Source organism: Esox lucius, chromosome 17 (genome assembly GCF_011004845.1).
Source record: "Esox lucius isolate fEsoLuc1 chromosome 17, fEsoLuc1.pri, whole genome shotgun sequence".
In the NCBI taxonomy this organism is placed as follows: Eukaryota; Metazoa; Chordata; class Actinopteri; order Esociformes; family Esocidae; genus Esox; species Esox lucius.
In genome coordinates this window covers 159,869-175,976 of record NC_047585.1, presented here as the reverse complement: position 1 = coordinate 175,976, position 16,108 = coordinate 159,869, and the positions used below count along the sequence as shown (strand labels likewise).

Here is a 16,108-nt window from a genome sequence, read left to right as displayed (position 1 = left end):
AAGTCAGTGAGTACATTCCAGCAACTTTTCTGACACCACTGGCCCAATTTTCACAAAACTTGGTGTTGAATAATTTGTCTTGCCACAGAGATCTGGCATTTACTATAATTTTTGCCAGATGGTGACAATATAAAAAGCAACTGAAAAGTCAAACTTTGAAAGCTCAAGCCTCTCTCTCCATTTGACCTTAAGTATATTCCCTCTCCTCACAAGGACCCAATTTAGATCAGGATGGCATTTGTACTGTTTGTGCTGACCGTGTAGTGTGCCCCATGTCATTAAAACCAGTTGCTTTCAAACTTGAAATTTCATGGCTAAATGATGTATGATAGCAATCCTACGTATATATATGCACATACAGTACAAACAACATAATACACATCCAGCCCAAAATGTGAGGTCCCAGACTGCTTTTTTAAAGGTTTTCCAGTATAATGCACAGAAATGTCTGGAATAATGATGATTTAGTACCACTGATGTAAAAATTGCTGTGTATATGGAAGACTCATGCTAGACAAAAATAAATGAAATACAGAATATAGTTTTCATATCTCAATTTGTTTAAGGAAATGTGTGTAATTTTGCTTTCTATGGTCTGCTGGTGGGCAGAGATGGCACATATAGAACATCCTATTGGTCCATTAGAGTAATATCCACCGCTCGGGTGCTAACTAGCCATATAACATGAAATTAAGTCTAATATATTTCCTATCCAGCGTCTTGCAGGAACTCCTTCATTGTATCGCATGGTTGAAAGGGATTTTGTAATGGATGTGTCGTCGGAAAATATAATCCTGATTTTAGAATCCTAAAATCTGGATTCTAAGATCTGTGTTCACTGGCAAATGATATTCAAAGTAGCTGATCTCCAATCATAATACATAAGCAATAGCAGTTGCATGTGCCACAGCCTCAACAACACTTGCTACATCGATAAAGGCAAAGTATGTGTGTAAAAGGTTTTACCCCACGCGATCCTCCACCCCACGAGATGTTTATGCCTTGATGCTTCGATTAGTTTGGTGTTTCTATGCAGACAACTGATGGAATGATGTTTGTATACTGCAATGACGTTTTACAGGTGGCTAATAAACTTGTCAACAAACAAGACGTCACACGGAGCCCCAACGTTGTTGGCTCAGAAATCAACCATGCAGACGGACTTGGATACTGTTGCTATGCAGGTTGTTCAGTATATATATCTCTCAATTATCAATGACTAAGACATACACCGCAATTTAAAATAAGAATGAATGGTTGCAGTATATTTACTGTAAACTAAAGAGAGTGTCTATGTTTCTTAGAGCGTAAACTTCTTAGTTCGTTCAACAATAACCATATAATTTCTTACATGTTACTCTAAATAACTTCATTGAACTAACAAAATGGTTGCAAAATAAAACAAAGAAAAGGCAACATTATCAACATGACGCTTTGAAGCGTGGGTCGAGGCCAACGTCATCACGTTGACACGGAAGCGAACACGTGTGGGTAAAGGAAGGAAAAATCCACGCTTGCTAAGAGGCCAGCAATCTTGAGGAGGTAAAGTTATGTTGTATTTACATAGCTAGGTAATTCGATATGTCAAAAAAGATCTGGTAAATATTAAAACATATGGATATGGTATGTATGAGAACTATTAAATCTAGGATTTTATTTTTTGGTAATCTAACGTTTCTCAACTACTAAACTCGAGGCAACTTTCCAGCAAGCAATTCCGACAGCTAGCTAGGTTGATTGCGGAGTAGTTACATGGTTTGAGTCGTAATTACAGTTGTAGTGGTTATTTGCCCTAACGTTGGTTATTGATAGCTAATATACTCAGTATCTTATAACCAGCTAAATTGCCCGTCAGAATTGAATTAGGTGAGATGGCTAGCTGAGTTAGCTAGCTAATTTTGTATAACTTGGCTTTCCTTTGGCAGTAACTGGCCTGTTCAATGACAAAATGGGGAAACGGGCAGGCCCCATACATATGAAAACTACATTTAGAATTGCCATCAGTATGGCAAAAGGGCTTGAAATGGGAAGTGTTCTAGCATGGATATTGCAATTAAATGCATCTGTAATTTTAATGTCAACTGGTTGTGATTTCCAAAATGGGCTAGTCTCTCTTAAATCCCCTTTTGGTCATGTGACTAAAGGTCAAATAAATGGAAAATGTATTGGCAAATGCCAATAAATTATAAGATGATTCCCATTTCTTATGTATTATATTCCACCTTGCAATCGGTATAATCCAATTACAGAGCGAACACACTATTGCTCATTCTATTCTCTGATTGGTCTACAAATACCACAAGGTTCATTGTTAGCATCATTTTTGTTTTGCTTTTCTAGCAATGAACAAAATAGTTTTTTCTACACTGTCTAAAAACTTCATAACCAACGGATACTACATCAAGATACAACATGGTTTTCAGTCCTGACAGAAAATTGAATGTTGATGATGCCATGTAATATCGCTATTGCTATTGTTAAATTACACCACGGTGTACAAGTATTGAGAATCCTCTTCCACAGAGCCTCATTGATTTGTGGGCTCTGCCCACGTCTGTACCTGTTGTTCCCGCTATGCTTCATTTTCTCCTATTTACAAGTATGTTTATAAATCTTGGTTATCAATGTTTCGCTGCTATGTAGGTAATGGTAGCCAATAATTGAGGCAGTTATTTTCTTCTGTTTCAGAAAAGTTCATCAACCTTTAAACTTCAAAATGGCTGTCAGAGCATCTTTTGAGAAGAACAATGAAATAGGCTGCTTTGCCAAATTAACAAATACATACTGTCTTGTTGCAATTGGTGGGTCAGAGAACTTCTACAGGTAAGAGAAATGTGACATCTGTTTTTGAGATGTGCCCAATATTAGTCCTTTGATTTATTAGGATATTAAATGGAGACAATATTTAAAGGCATCCCATGATTAGGTACTACTGGATTCCCCCATTCTTAACAGTGATCAGTGAATAGAAATGAACAATTGCCAAATTCAGGTAACCTTACCAAGTGATGAGTACATTTTGAAAGCCACTTCAGTGGGTAGCCAACAAACATACAGGAAAAACAAAATTCCCAAAAAATCATGATCCTACTAAATCTGTTAAGATACAAACAGCGCAACATCAGTGAATGACTCAAATCTTGGGTAGATTTTTATGAGCAAATACAAATGTTAGAAGTAGCCTACTCTATAGAACCCTGTGAAAGTAATTTCCCTGTGTTATAATGAGTAGTGGATTATCGGGGAAAGGCTTCTGAGTAGCACATGCACACAAACGTATTCAATATGGCAACCAGGCGGGGGTGAACCGAGGGCTAATGGCACTAGGTACAGTGCATTTGGAATGCATATTTTGGTTTATAATTATTCATCCCTCAACCACAGTTAATTTCAACTCCTGGTAGTGATATTTTGGCTATATATCAAACCCCCTGTACCTTATTGCCAAGTGTAAAGTTACAAAATTTGAAATAAGATATTTTATCTCAGTAAGTTCTGCAACTCTATGAATGGTGGTCCACCAGAGCTCTTAATTGTGATTTGCTAAATGAAGATGTGTTGCTAGAGACTATGTGCCAAACATGACAACGCTGGTAAAATGGATGTCAACCGAAATTGTTTTAATGCAGAAGAAGATACTTTGAATTGGGAGGATAAATAATCATTTTCATTGTTGAGCAAAACTGATCTATGTAGAGAAGTACATGTATTGATCCCGCCTAGAATCCCAGACATTTTTGAGTGAAATGCTTGGAGCAACATTCTTCAAAATAGCAGTGCACGTTCATAATAACATGGCGATTATCTATTAAATATATGCAATGACAGATTTGAAAGAAATTTGCAAAAATTTTGTTAACCTCCCCTTTAAAAACTATTACAGTGTCTTTGAAGGCGAATTGTCAGAAACCATCCCAGTCGTACATGCCTCAATAGCAGGATGCCGGATAATTGGAAGAATGTGTGTGGGTGAGTATAGCTCTCCAACAAAGGTCTAACCGTTAGGCTCTGCAAGTGTGTGAAGAAATGTGAGCTATTTCATAGTTTGTCATTTACAGTGGCTCTAAAGTATTCCCCTTTGAGGACTTTTCCATATTTTGTGGTGTTACAACATGAAATGTAATCAAGAGTTTTTGCCACTGATCAACACAGTCTATAACAGGGGTTCTCAAAGTCTACATTCAAAGGTCCAAATCTGAATTTTCATCAATGACAAAGGTCCGGAACTATTGGTAATTACAAAATTTGTTTTAACATTCATTTTATTTATTTTTTTATAACTCATCCGTTTAGTTGATTAATATTTAAATGTCTGCATAATTAAGGGCGTGGTCCACTCCGTTGACTGACAGGTGGATTGCCGCTGCTGTTGGTCTCTCACTCGCTCTCACTAGCTGTTTGTCTGCTGTTAGCTGTTAGTCAGCCGTCACGTTTCTTCCTCAGCAAATTCCAGCGGCTGAACTGAACATATCGGCCGTGTTCTTGCTTTTTTTTCTGGATTATTTCATACAATTTAATACACGCATTGTACCTTCGCCCACGACTTTGTATTCCGTCGTTGTTGAGTATCAAGAGAACAACCAGGGCTGTTTTTCTGTTGTTTTCCTCTGTGAACATGCACTCATGGATGTCTGACAATTTTGTTGCTTTTGTGTGGAGATTCCATATTTAAAAAAGTGTAAAACGTCTATAGATATAGAGGCTATACTCGTTCTGCGGAACCGTTGCTCTCACTGAACGGGCCACTCTGAACGTTAGATATGCTTATGTACCGTCAGATGCAAATTCCTGGAGGTGTCAATGCTTTCCATCCATGCAATAAACTAATGCACACCTGAATGAGCATGGATTTCTAGCACATTTACTTCTTAGGTAATAAATATGGTTTGACCGATTTGAGAGGCAGCCAAAATACATTTTTAAAATGGACTGAATAAGGCTCTCTATGAACTTGATGTGCAATGCTGAGCTGGCTGATACATGTTTGTGCATGAAACACAAGCTCAATACTGTAAGTTAATACACTTAACTAGCAGAATAATACAGCATCACGATACACAGTCTCACTTTTAGCTGTGTCTTAATAGTATTTCGAAGGGCAAAAACATGTACTTTAACTTTTGGCTTTACTTAAAGTCAGCTGTTTTTAGTCACTTAGTGGGAGGCCAGTAGCATATAGCAATAGTTTAGCCTGAGCAAACTCGTTCACGTCGAGCTAGGTTTCAGGTTTCAGCATCCAGGCTCCTCGCTGAGCTCATCCCGCCTCTTTGCCCATTTCTTTTTATCCGAGAGTGACGCGCTGCCAAAATGGCGACGGTTGGCTCCGCCCACTTTAGGCTTCAAAACTGCTCTTCACAAACCTACGGGTGACGTCACGGACACTATGTCTATATTTTTTTACATTCTATGGTTGAAATACGAAATGGAGGCGGGTCCGGATTGAATTCCCTCCGGACCGGAGTCCGGACTTTGAGAAGTGCTGGTCTATAATGACTAAGTGACAAATTGTTCAAGCAGTTATTTTTTTACAAATACAAAACAGAAAATAATTGCACAAGTATTCACCCCCTCAGTCAGTAAGACACCTTTTTGTCTCTTCCAGCTTTCCAGATGGGCAATAATTGCTGCGTCCATTTCTTTGCAAAATAGCTCAAGCTCCATAAGGTTGGGTGGGGACATTCGGTGAATAGCAATTTTCAATTATTTCCACATTATCTCAATTGGATTACGGTCTGGGCTTTGACTAGGCCACTCCAGGAAATGTTCCTTCTTTTTAAGCAACTTCAGTATGTTTGAGATCATTGTCCTGCTGGAAGATGAGTCGTCCCTTAAAGGTTCCTAGGTCTCTTACAGACTTCAGCAGGTTTTCCTGCAGAATTCCTCTATGTTGCTGCATCTGTTTTGCACGCTTATCTTCACCAGCTTTCCAGGCCCTGATGAAGAAAAGGATGCTGCCACCACTATGCTTCACGGTTTGGATGGTGTTCTCAGAATGATGTGCGTTGTTAGGTTTGCACCAAATATAGTTCTCAGCGTTAAGGACAAAAAGCTTTATTTTAGTCTCATCAGACCATAGAATCTGCTTCCACTTTGTCTCAGTCTCCTACATGCCTTCTGGAAAAATCAGGCTGAGATTGATCAGTTTTTTGCAACCATGGCTTCCTTTTTGCAACTCTCCCATAAAGGCAAATTTTATGAACCACCTGATCTATTGTTGCAGTATGCACGGCGTCTCCCAGATTAGCTGTGGAAGAATGGAACTTTGTAGAGTTTTCTAGGCCTCTTTGTTGCCTCCCTGACTAATGCAAATTCTCAATTCATGCCATATTCTCTGCATTTCTTAATAATGTCCTTTACTGTGCACCGGGTTAGGGCTGGGTGATAATTCACTAAATGTTATAATTTTTTAAAAATAATTCAGTAATGAAAATTTTTTTTTTTTGATATAGCGATATCGCTAATAATTTATTCAGAATAAGAAAGGATATTTAATTTGGGATGTAGTTATAATGCTGCAGACCAGTGTTATTTTATTTGCACTATTCTGATTATTTTTTGTTATAGAGTATACTATTATTAAAAGTTGTACAGAACAAAACCGGCCAAACACTTTTTTGTGCCCTGCCCTACACCGGGGGATAGTCAATGCCATGGAATTGTTCTGATCTTACTACTGATTTGGGCTTCTAAAGAACCTTATTCTGGATTTGCAGAATTTCCTTTGTCTTCTCGATGTTGTGTTTGTTAGGAATTGGACAAAATGTAGTTCCTCCCAGAGATCAGTGTATTTAACCTGGAATCATGTAAATCACCAGGTGGACTCCATTCAACTTATTGTGTTTTCTAAAGATTTATTTTTGCACCACAGCAAATACGTGTAATACATTTAGAAAGATGTGCAGATTTAGTTTTTCACTTCAACATTACTTTTTTTACTTTTGTGTGGGTTTTGATTTTATAAAAAAAATAAATGAAAAGTCTAAGCGGGGTTACTTTTTTAGAGCCACTGTAAATATCTCAAATAAAAAATAACATTATGTAGTTAACCCACCTAGTCGGCAACTCTAACTTTATTCTCTAGGAAATCGTCACGGGCTTCTGGTGCCCAACAACACCACAGACCAGGAGCTACAGCACATTAGGAACTGCCTTCCAGATACGGTGAAGATCCAGAGGGTAGAGGAGAGGCTTTCAGCGCTGGGGAACGTCATTGCCTGTAATGACTACGTGGCCCTGGTGCATCCTGATTTGGACAGGGTAAGTAGACTCAACTGCCTGAAAGCTCTTGTCGGAATGGACAAGTGAAATCCTTTTTCATCACAGAGAGAGAATGCATGGGCTGAACAAATTCACCTGCAAGTTGGTAGCTCTTCAAATCTTTTTGTCACAAGGTCATGCATGTTGTGATTTGTAGTACACACAAAATCTGCCATAACTGTTTTCAAAGTATTTCGTTGTTTAATTTTATCTGACAGCACACAGTTGCAGCAAAACTGCTATAGGCCACCAGAATTTTAGAAGTCCTGTGCAGTAGAATATTTCTTTAAATTAGACTTGTTTTTGTCTACGAGGTGTGCTTTTATTTTAGTTGTATTACATATATACATACACTTACAAAGGTGGATGGCCTTGTTGTTAAGCACCCCCTTTTGTTCAGAGGGGCTTGTCCCTAAAATCACAATATGCCCTCCCTGATTATGAGGAGAACATTTAAATGAACTCCGAAAAGGCAAAATGAGTTAACCTTGGTTCGATTTGATACAGAAGGAAAGATGTACTGCTCCTTATTGTAGGAAAGTTTATCAAAATACATGAACCTTCTGTTTTGGGCAAGTATTTTCTGCTAAGGGGACAAGTAAAAAAAATATCTGACCCACTAGTCTGACAGATGTCCAAAAAAGTAAATGTCAAGTCCTGGAGTGATATTGAAGTTATGAAAAGATTACCCAACTGACTTGCTGATATAACATTGATTCATCAAAATATTGTCCCTGGTTGGTGTTTGACTAAAATGAGACATGCAACAATTTATCAGGTTTCATCTCTTGTATTTTTTCTTTACGGGATTGAGACTGAGGGAAAAACTGGAAAGAGTAGAGGGAGGTTTGTGCTAAAAGCCAGGTTGGATTCCAACCTACACTAACACTGTGCTGAATGCAGCCTCCCTACCCGCTAGTCCACACAGGTTATATAGGAAAAAATACAAAAATAAAACTCTTATATGTTTGCCGCATGCAGTGCAATATGTTAGGTTTCAGTTGTGTATAATGTGTTTTACCTTCAGCCATCCCCTGTTTCAAAATGTTTGAAACGCAAAGCCTTCTTGAATGCCATTCCCTTGTACATTGTCAACAGGCGTTAACAAGCTTCCCATATTTGTCTAGGAGACCGAGGAGATCCTGGCTGACAATCTGAAGGTGGAGGTATTCCGTCAGACAGTAGCAGAGCAAGTTCTAGTGGGGAGCTACTGTGCCTTCAGCAATCAGGGTGGACTTGTACACCCCAAGACCTCTATAGAAGACCAGGATGAGCTCTCATCCCTGCTCCAAGTGCCTCTGGTGGTGAGTGGCAGTAGTCGTGGGGCTCATTTCTATAGTCCCTATCCCAGATGTTTTTATGTACATAAGTTAGTATAACAGTGTTTACAATCCCAATTTGGGTTTGATTCCCCTAGGATGGCCTGCGCCACGAAAAGTTAGAAAATGTATGCAATTTTGTGCATTGCTTTGGGTAACAGCATCTGCTAAATTAATTCAACATGTATAATTTCTATTTTTTTACTATGAATCAGCTGGATGCAAAAAAGTGGTGATGCATCAGACTGGCACATCTGGGAACTTTGGCTCGCAACATGTTCCCGTTCCTTTTTGGGGTACAACAAACGACCCTCGTCATAGACATTAATGTAAAATAGCAGTACAAAACAGCACGAATAGAGAACCACCAGAATTAATTTAGTTTATAAATGACTCAAAATATATTATTTCAAGTCAATATACAGCTCTGGAAAGAATTTTGCAGTGGTCTCTTAATTATCAGTTTCTTTGGTTTTACTGTATGTGTTTGAGAAAAATGAACAGTTTTGTTTTATTCTGTAAACTACTGAAAACATTACTCCCAATTTCCCATTTTATTTTTTTCATTTAGATTATTTATTTGTAGAAAATAACAGTTCAAAATAACCACAAAAAAAAGATGCATTGTTGTCAGACCTCAAATAATGCAAAGAAAGCAAATTAATATGAATTTTTCAAAAACAAAATACTAATGTTTTAACTTCGGAAAAGTTCAGTAATCAATAGTTAGTAAAATAACCCTGATTTTTTTTTTATTTTTATCACAGCTTTCATGCTTCTTGGCATGCACTCCACCATGTCTGTCACATTGCTGTTGGGTGACTTTATGCCACTCCTGGCACAAAAAGTCAAGTAGCTCGACTTTGTTTGTTGGCTTGTGTTAGAAATCGGCGGTTTCGTATAGTGGTCAAATAATGTAGAACCCGTATCAAATCGAGGGAGAAGTTCGCTCACGTTTATTGGAAAATTGCAGCACAGATGTCATATGGTGAACGTTCCATTATCTTCTCACTGTAATGTTGGTTACCAGCTAGCCTATACATTAATGGCGTTTCTAACTAAGACCATGTCTTTAGAAGTCAACCCCCATGCCATATGACCGTCGTAAACATTCCTACAGAGAGATAAACAGAGAGGTTTCTGTTACAGAGAGATAATCTAAACAGAGAGGTTTCTGTTGTTCTCATTATCTAGGCACATGCACTTCCAATGAAACGTACATTCATATTGTAATTGTTAATGCTCAGATTCCACACTTGTGACCATCCATCTTCCTCTTAATCAAATTCCAGAGGTTTTCAATGGGGTTCAGGTCTGGAGATGGGCTGGCCATGACAGGGTCTTGATCTGGTGGTCCTCCATCCACACCTTGATTGACCTGGCTGTGTGGCATGGAGCATTGTCCTGCTGGAAAAAACAATTCTCAGAGTTGGAAGGAAGCAGGTGTTGTTCCAGGATTACCTTGTACTTCATGTGTCCTTCACATAGACAAATCTGCCCGATTCCAGCCTTGTTGAAGCATCCCCAGATCATCACCGATTCTCCACCAAATTTCACAGTGGGTGCGAGACACTGTGGCTTGTAGACTTCTCCAGGTCTCCGTCTGCCCATTAGACAACGAGGTGTTGGGCAAAACTGAAAATTTGGCTTGTCGGAGAAGATGACCGTAGTCCAATCCTTATGGTCTTTTGCAAACTTCAGCCTGGCTCTTCTTTGGTTCTCATTGATGAAGTGCTTTTTTCTAGCTTTGCACAACTTCAGCCCTGCCCCTAGGAGCTTGTTTCGAACAGGTCCCTGCCGTGCACTTCACCCCAGCTGCTGTTTACCATTCTTTTTGTAGGTCACTTGATGTCATCCTATGGTTGTTGAGCGACATTCAAATGAGTTGACGGTCATCTCAGTCAGTGGACAGTCGTTTTCGCCCTCTGCCAGTCGTGTGTGCTTTGTTGTCCCCAATGCCTGTTGCTTGACCTTGTTCTTATGAACCGCAATCTTTGGCTTTACTGGCAGAGGGATACCAAATGTCAGAGTTGAACTGTTCTTTTCTTCACTCAAAGCTTTTCTTTTCAACTCTTTTGTCATGCTGAATAGTAATTTTTTTATTCAAAGTACCTTTGAGGTACTACTTGCACTTTTTTTTGTCATAAAGCTGGTCCTGTTGCAAGAGGATAGTGATGACCACAGCAGTGGTTTTTATACTTTAGAGTGTGCATGATATGTAGAAAATATTAATTTGGTCCATCTTCAATCATGTCCATTCAGTCTCCTAGCATCAAACTGGTGCAATAACCCCACTCTATGGCCAGAGGTGTACATGTATTCCTAGCTTATTGAGTCTCCAGGTAAGCAAATTACCAGTGAAATAGTTTACTTTTCATTCCTGATCTACAAATAGTATGCAAACTAGCAATCGCAACATGCTCTGACAACTGACCTAGCTAGTTACGTTTGCCCATCTGGTGTTTAACACCGGTCAGTATCCAACTAATACGTTGAGTAGGTGAGACTGACAGCAGTACAGCATGAAACAAAAGTAATAGGTGCAAGACTGAATGGCAAGAGGGAATCACCATAACACCACTATAACATGTGCCTATGTGAAATTACTGGTGATTCGATAAGTGATTGTCGTTTTAATTCTAATCATATAGGAATTTATACAGCAAGCATGATGAAATCACAATATATCCAAGTTAGTTAAGTTTAACAATTACATGTTAGCCTTACGTAGCGATGGGCTTTTAGTTACCTAAACACTGGGATAGTGTTTATAGATATCTATCTGGCTGTAGCAAATAATTGTTAATCAGACACAGCGTTACCCAAGTGAGATCTTACCTGATACGAAATGTTTTCCACAAACATACGTGTGTTCTTCCCTATGTATGGCTTGGACCCATAAAGCCCTTCTATCTGGAACTTTTTTAGGACATGGCAGCGGAAACAAATCAGGGTTTTCGTTTTATTGTTGGGTGTGCAACCAACTACACAGCACTCTTCTGGAGTAACAAGCGCTATTAATTCAAGCCAGACGGTTTGTCTTGTTTACGCTGTTGTAGTCTGCGAGGGATGCAGGTTAGTTTTCCCCCTCAAAGGGGTGTGAAGATGAGAGCCTACTCTGGATGACGTATTACCGGTCTAACGTATAGATTTACCTTGTACTCTGATTGGCTAGGCAGTTCTCCATTTTGTTTACATATTCAGACCTACTGGAAAGCCATGGGGGGAAGGGGAATTGCTTAAACCTGGTGCAGTGTTCATTACTTATTCCCAATTCTCCTGCACTTCACAGGCAGGAACAGTAAATCGTGGTAGTGAGGTCATCGCTGCAGGGATGGTGGTAAACGACTGGTGCGCTTTCACCGGGCTGGACACCACCAGCACAGAGCTGTCCGTAATCGAGAGTGTGTTCAGACTGAGCGAAGCCCAGCCCAGCACTATTGCCACTGCAATGAGAGATTCTCTAATTGACAGGTGAGTGGTCACTGAACACCAAAGAGTATTGTAAAGATTGAGTCAGAGAATGATGAAATGCAACTCTCTACTTATTCACAAAAGCATTCATCTCACGTCACATGGCTGTTCTGGAGAAGCACATTTTTAGCTTGTGCTTTCACATGTTGACAGATCTCACTAACCCAATCGACTTAGCTCACATTAAGCAGAGCGATTCAGACAATCAGGTTCAGAAGTGGTTGGACACTTGCATATTTTTTTATTTAAACCATAACAATGCATACAATGTTAATTTGATATGTACCTCCATATTGTGTGAACAGTCCCCTCATTTCAAACAAGCAACATTCAGCTTGTAGTACAGATTAGTCCAAAACAAAAACGTTTCGCTAACTGAAACTGGCTGTCTTTATTGAAGCCTAATAGAATAACACTCAGATTTGTTGAATTTAGCAAATCATTAATGATGAATTACAGCCGTCAACATGACATAAATAAACCTTTTGTAGTCCCTTTAATTTTGGGGATGTATTCTTCGAATCCATAAAATATTTAGCTCATCTTGGTTTTACCTTCTACTATGTGTACATCACTGTACAGGTGCATCTAAAAAATATATATATATCATGGGAAGTTCATTTCTTTCCACAAATCAAAAAGTGACACCTTCATATAATCTTGATTCATTCTACAGTGGATATACGTCTACACACCCCTGTAAAATGCCAGGTTCTTGTGATGTAAAAGAATGAGACAAAGAAATCATGTCAGAACTTTTTCCAACTTTAATGTGACCCATAACGTCAACAATTCAATTGAAAAACGCTGAAATCTTTGAGGGGGGAAAATAAAAATTACTCAATTACCTGGTTGCATAAGTGTGCACACCCTTAAACTAATACTTTGTTGAAGCAACTTTTGAATTTATTACAGCACTGAGTCTTTTTGGGTAGGAGTCTATTAGCATGGCACATCTTGATGTGGCAAAATTTTCCTCACTCTTTTTGCAAAAGTGCTCCAAATCAATCAATCAAATGTATTTATAAAGCCCTTTTTACATCAGCAGATGTCACAGTGGTTTTACAAAACACCAGGCCTTAAACTTCAAGGAGCAAACAAACAGTAGTGTTGAATTTCAGTGGCTAGGAAAAACTCCCTAAGAATGCCAAAATTTAGGAAGAAACCTAGAGAGGACCCAGGCTAAGAGGGGTGACCAGTCCTCTTCTGGCTGTGCCAGGTGAACATATTAAGATTACAATTGTAATAATTAATAAATGCGTGTGGGCTGAGTCTAGAGTCTATTTAAACTTAGTCCAGTTCGGAAGCATGACCTGATGGACAAGGAAAGGGACAACACGCGGGAGGTGTTGGTGTCAGCATAGTGGCAGCTGAAATCGTCAGGCATCGTCTTGATCTGCAAAACAACCAGGAGCACTCTGTACAGGGACAGCAATGGGTCCCCCAAGACAGTTACTCCGCAGATGTGGGCCAGGACCTCATGCCCTCCAAAGTTCAAAACGGGAGGAGACTGGGAAAATTCAGAAAATGCATTCCTTTTATCAACAAGGATTTATAGCCCTCTTCAGATCACCCCACAGATGTTCCATTGGATTCAAGTCTGGGCTCTGGCTGGGCCATTCCAAAATGTTAATCATCTTTTGGTGAAGCCATGCTTTTGTGGATTTGGGTGTGTGCTTTGGGTTATTGTCGTGCAGAAAGATGAACTTCATCTTCTGCACATAACGCCTTAAGGTTATGTGCCAAAATTGCCTGGTATTTGTAACTGTTCATAATTCCCTCCACCCTGACTGAGGCCCCGGTTCCAGCTGAAGAAAAACAGCCCCAAAGCATGATGCTGCCACCACCATGTTTCACTGGTGTTCTTTGGGTGATGTGCAGTGTTGTTTCTGCGTCAAACATACCTTTTGGAATTATGGCCAAAAAGTTCAACCTTGGTTTCATCAGACCCTAACGCATTTTCCCTGTGTTGTTGGGTCCCGTGTATATCGTTTTCCTCTTGACAATACCCTATAGATTCTCTATGGGGTTCAGGTCAGGCAAGTTGGCAAGTGCTCTAAAATCTCTTGGTAGATGGCTGCATTGACTCTGGAAAACACTGGACCAACACCAGCAGATGTCATGGCACCCCAAATCTTCACTGACTGTGGAAACATAAAATTAGACTTCAAGCAACTTGGATTCTGTGCCTCTCCACTCTTCCTCCAGACCCTGGGACTTTGATTTCCAAATGAAATGCAAAATGTATTTTCATCTGAAGAGAGGACTTTGGACCACTGAGCAACGGTCCAATTATTTCGCTTCTGACGTCTCTGGTTCAGGAGTGGCTTGACACTAGGAATGCCACACTTGTAGCCCATTTCCTGGATATGTCTGTGCGTGGTGGCTCTTGATGCACTGACTCCAGGTGGGGGGCAGGCAATTGGCCCCTTTAGTTAAACACAACAGTAAACCTTTATGGCAATAAGGAACACATGTTGTCTTTAGAGAATGAATAAGCACTGTCCTTGGTTCCTTGGGATAAGGTGGGGGGACAGCTCGCTTATTTGGTTAAAACCTATGTGACATTGGACAGCTGGGCAGAAACTTACCACACCCTTTTTATCTAATAAATACTGACTGTTCATGTATTTACCTCAGAGATTCCTCAGAGGATTATTCTGTAAGCTTCTGATGCGCCTCTCTCTATTTACAAATAAACAGCAAATTATGGCAAGAGAATTTTGTCTCTGTACTTACTCCTTTGAGTTCTTATTGATGGAATTACCATCACAGTGTACTGAACCAGACAGAGATTGAAGGTGTTAATTAGATGATTAGAGCTCTCCTCAGGTTGACATTTCTGTATTGTAAATATTTTATTCTAATATATTGAGATACTGGATTTTGGATTTCTACGAGCTGTAAGACGTAATCATCAAGATTGAAACCTTAAAATGTTTCACTATTTGTAATGAACCTAGAATATATTAAGGTGTCACTTCCTGATTTGAAATGTGGGAAAAATGAACTTTTCCACAATATTCTATTTGTTTGAGATGGTATAGGTATGTGTATATGTATATGTATGACCTGTATATTTAGACATTTTGGAAAAGTAAAAAAAAAGTGAATGAATCTCTTTGGCCTTCATTCAAGTTACTACCATGTATAAGGGGGATCACCATTTTGTAATATTAAATTATTTCTCTTTTTCCAGCCTCACATAAGATGTCATTACACCTTCAATGCAAGGTATGAGAAGCATGTAAAAACTCTTGCTGAAAGCAAGCAGATGGACATTTCTCCCATCAAACTTGTCATTTAATATGATTAAGTCCTTCCATGTTGAACATTGGAAATGTGTACTTTATATCCAGTGCTAGACTTCATTATTCCGAAACGTTGTACAATAGCTATGTATGGATATTGTAACTGAAATGTAGAACTGGCTGTAATGAATCAATATTTGTCAGTAAGTGTCCTAAATGTTAAATTTGAGGGCCAGATTTTAGTTCCTCTATTTTTAGAATTTGAAACTGGAATTAAAAGGTGTCGCCATGCTTTGGGAAACTAGGAAAATCCCATATGTGAAGTAGAAAATATCATTTTTGTTGACAATTACTTTACAGAAAAGCCTTGCATGGCAAATGCTTAACATGGTTGAGATGTTGGATGTCCTCTGCTGGTTTTTGTAATGTACAATAAAAAGGTTAGTAACAACATGTTGTATTTGTCACAATCTGTCACAAATTACCTGTTCTCTTAGCCTGATTTTGATTGAAACCTTATGGTTGTGGTCAAACTTTGAAGTGTTCACCACACCTGTGCTTTGGTAGAAAGCTGAATTTGGAGACATTTACCTACTCTCAAATAATTAAATGGCTATGATCGGATGACCTGACCATCCAATAGATAAAGTTTTAACCATGTTTTGAGGCTTAAATTGTATACAAATGGCAAACAAGCTGATAGTGTTCAACAGTTGCAGTTAGCTCACGGAACATTTTAAGTTGTAATTGGGTCAATTGCGGTTTCCATCCACTTAACCATCCGCTTACATTTTTAAGTTTGCATAA

At 39.1% G+C, this 16,108-nt stretch overlaps 1 protein-coding gene across 2 annotated transcripts; it reads left to right on the top strand.

Annotated features, from left to right (window-relative positions):
• The first annotated feature begins 1,458 nt into the window (after positions 1–1,458).
• On the top strand, positions 1,459–15,754 carry eif6 (eukaryotic translation initiation factor 6). 2 transcript variants are annotated; one of them, XM_010867317.2, is made up of 7 exons: positions 1,459–1,542; positions 2,689–2,823; positions 3,884–3,969; positions 7,082–7,257; positions 8,385–8,561; positions 11,869–12,050; positions 15,250–15,754. In XM_010867317.2, exons 2-7 carry the CDS (start codon positions 2,717–2,719, stop codon positions 15,257–15,259), a joined length of 738 nt encoding a protein of 245 aa, XP_010865619.1. In that variant the 5' UTR covers positions 1,459–1,542; positions 2,689–2,716; the 3' UTR covers positions 15,260–15,754. The 2 variants fall into 2 exon arrangements, with proteins under 2 accessions (XP_010865619.1, XP_010865620.1); XM_010867318.4 differs by having other exon boundaries at positions 1,537–1,623.
• The last annotated feature ends 354 nt before the right edge of the window (positions 15,755–16,108 follow it).

What these genes read in the sequence shown, in the direction of transcription:
- eif6 (XM_010867317.2), top strand. Translation starts at nt 2,717, where the DNA reads ATGGCTGTCAGAGCATCTTTTGAGAAGAACAATGAAATAGGCTGCTTT. An exon ending in GGGTCAGAGAACTTCTACAG is followed by an intron (nt 2,824 to 3,883) that starts GTAAGAGAAATG and finishes AAACTATTACAG; the next exon opens with TGTCTTTGAAGGCGAATTGT. An exon ending in TGCATCCTGATTTGGACAGG is followed by an intron (nt 7,258 to 8,384) that starts GTAAGTAGACTC and finishes ATATTTGTCTAG; the next exon opens with GAGACCGAGGAGATCCTGGC.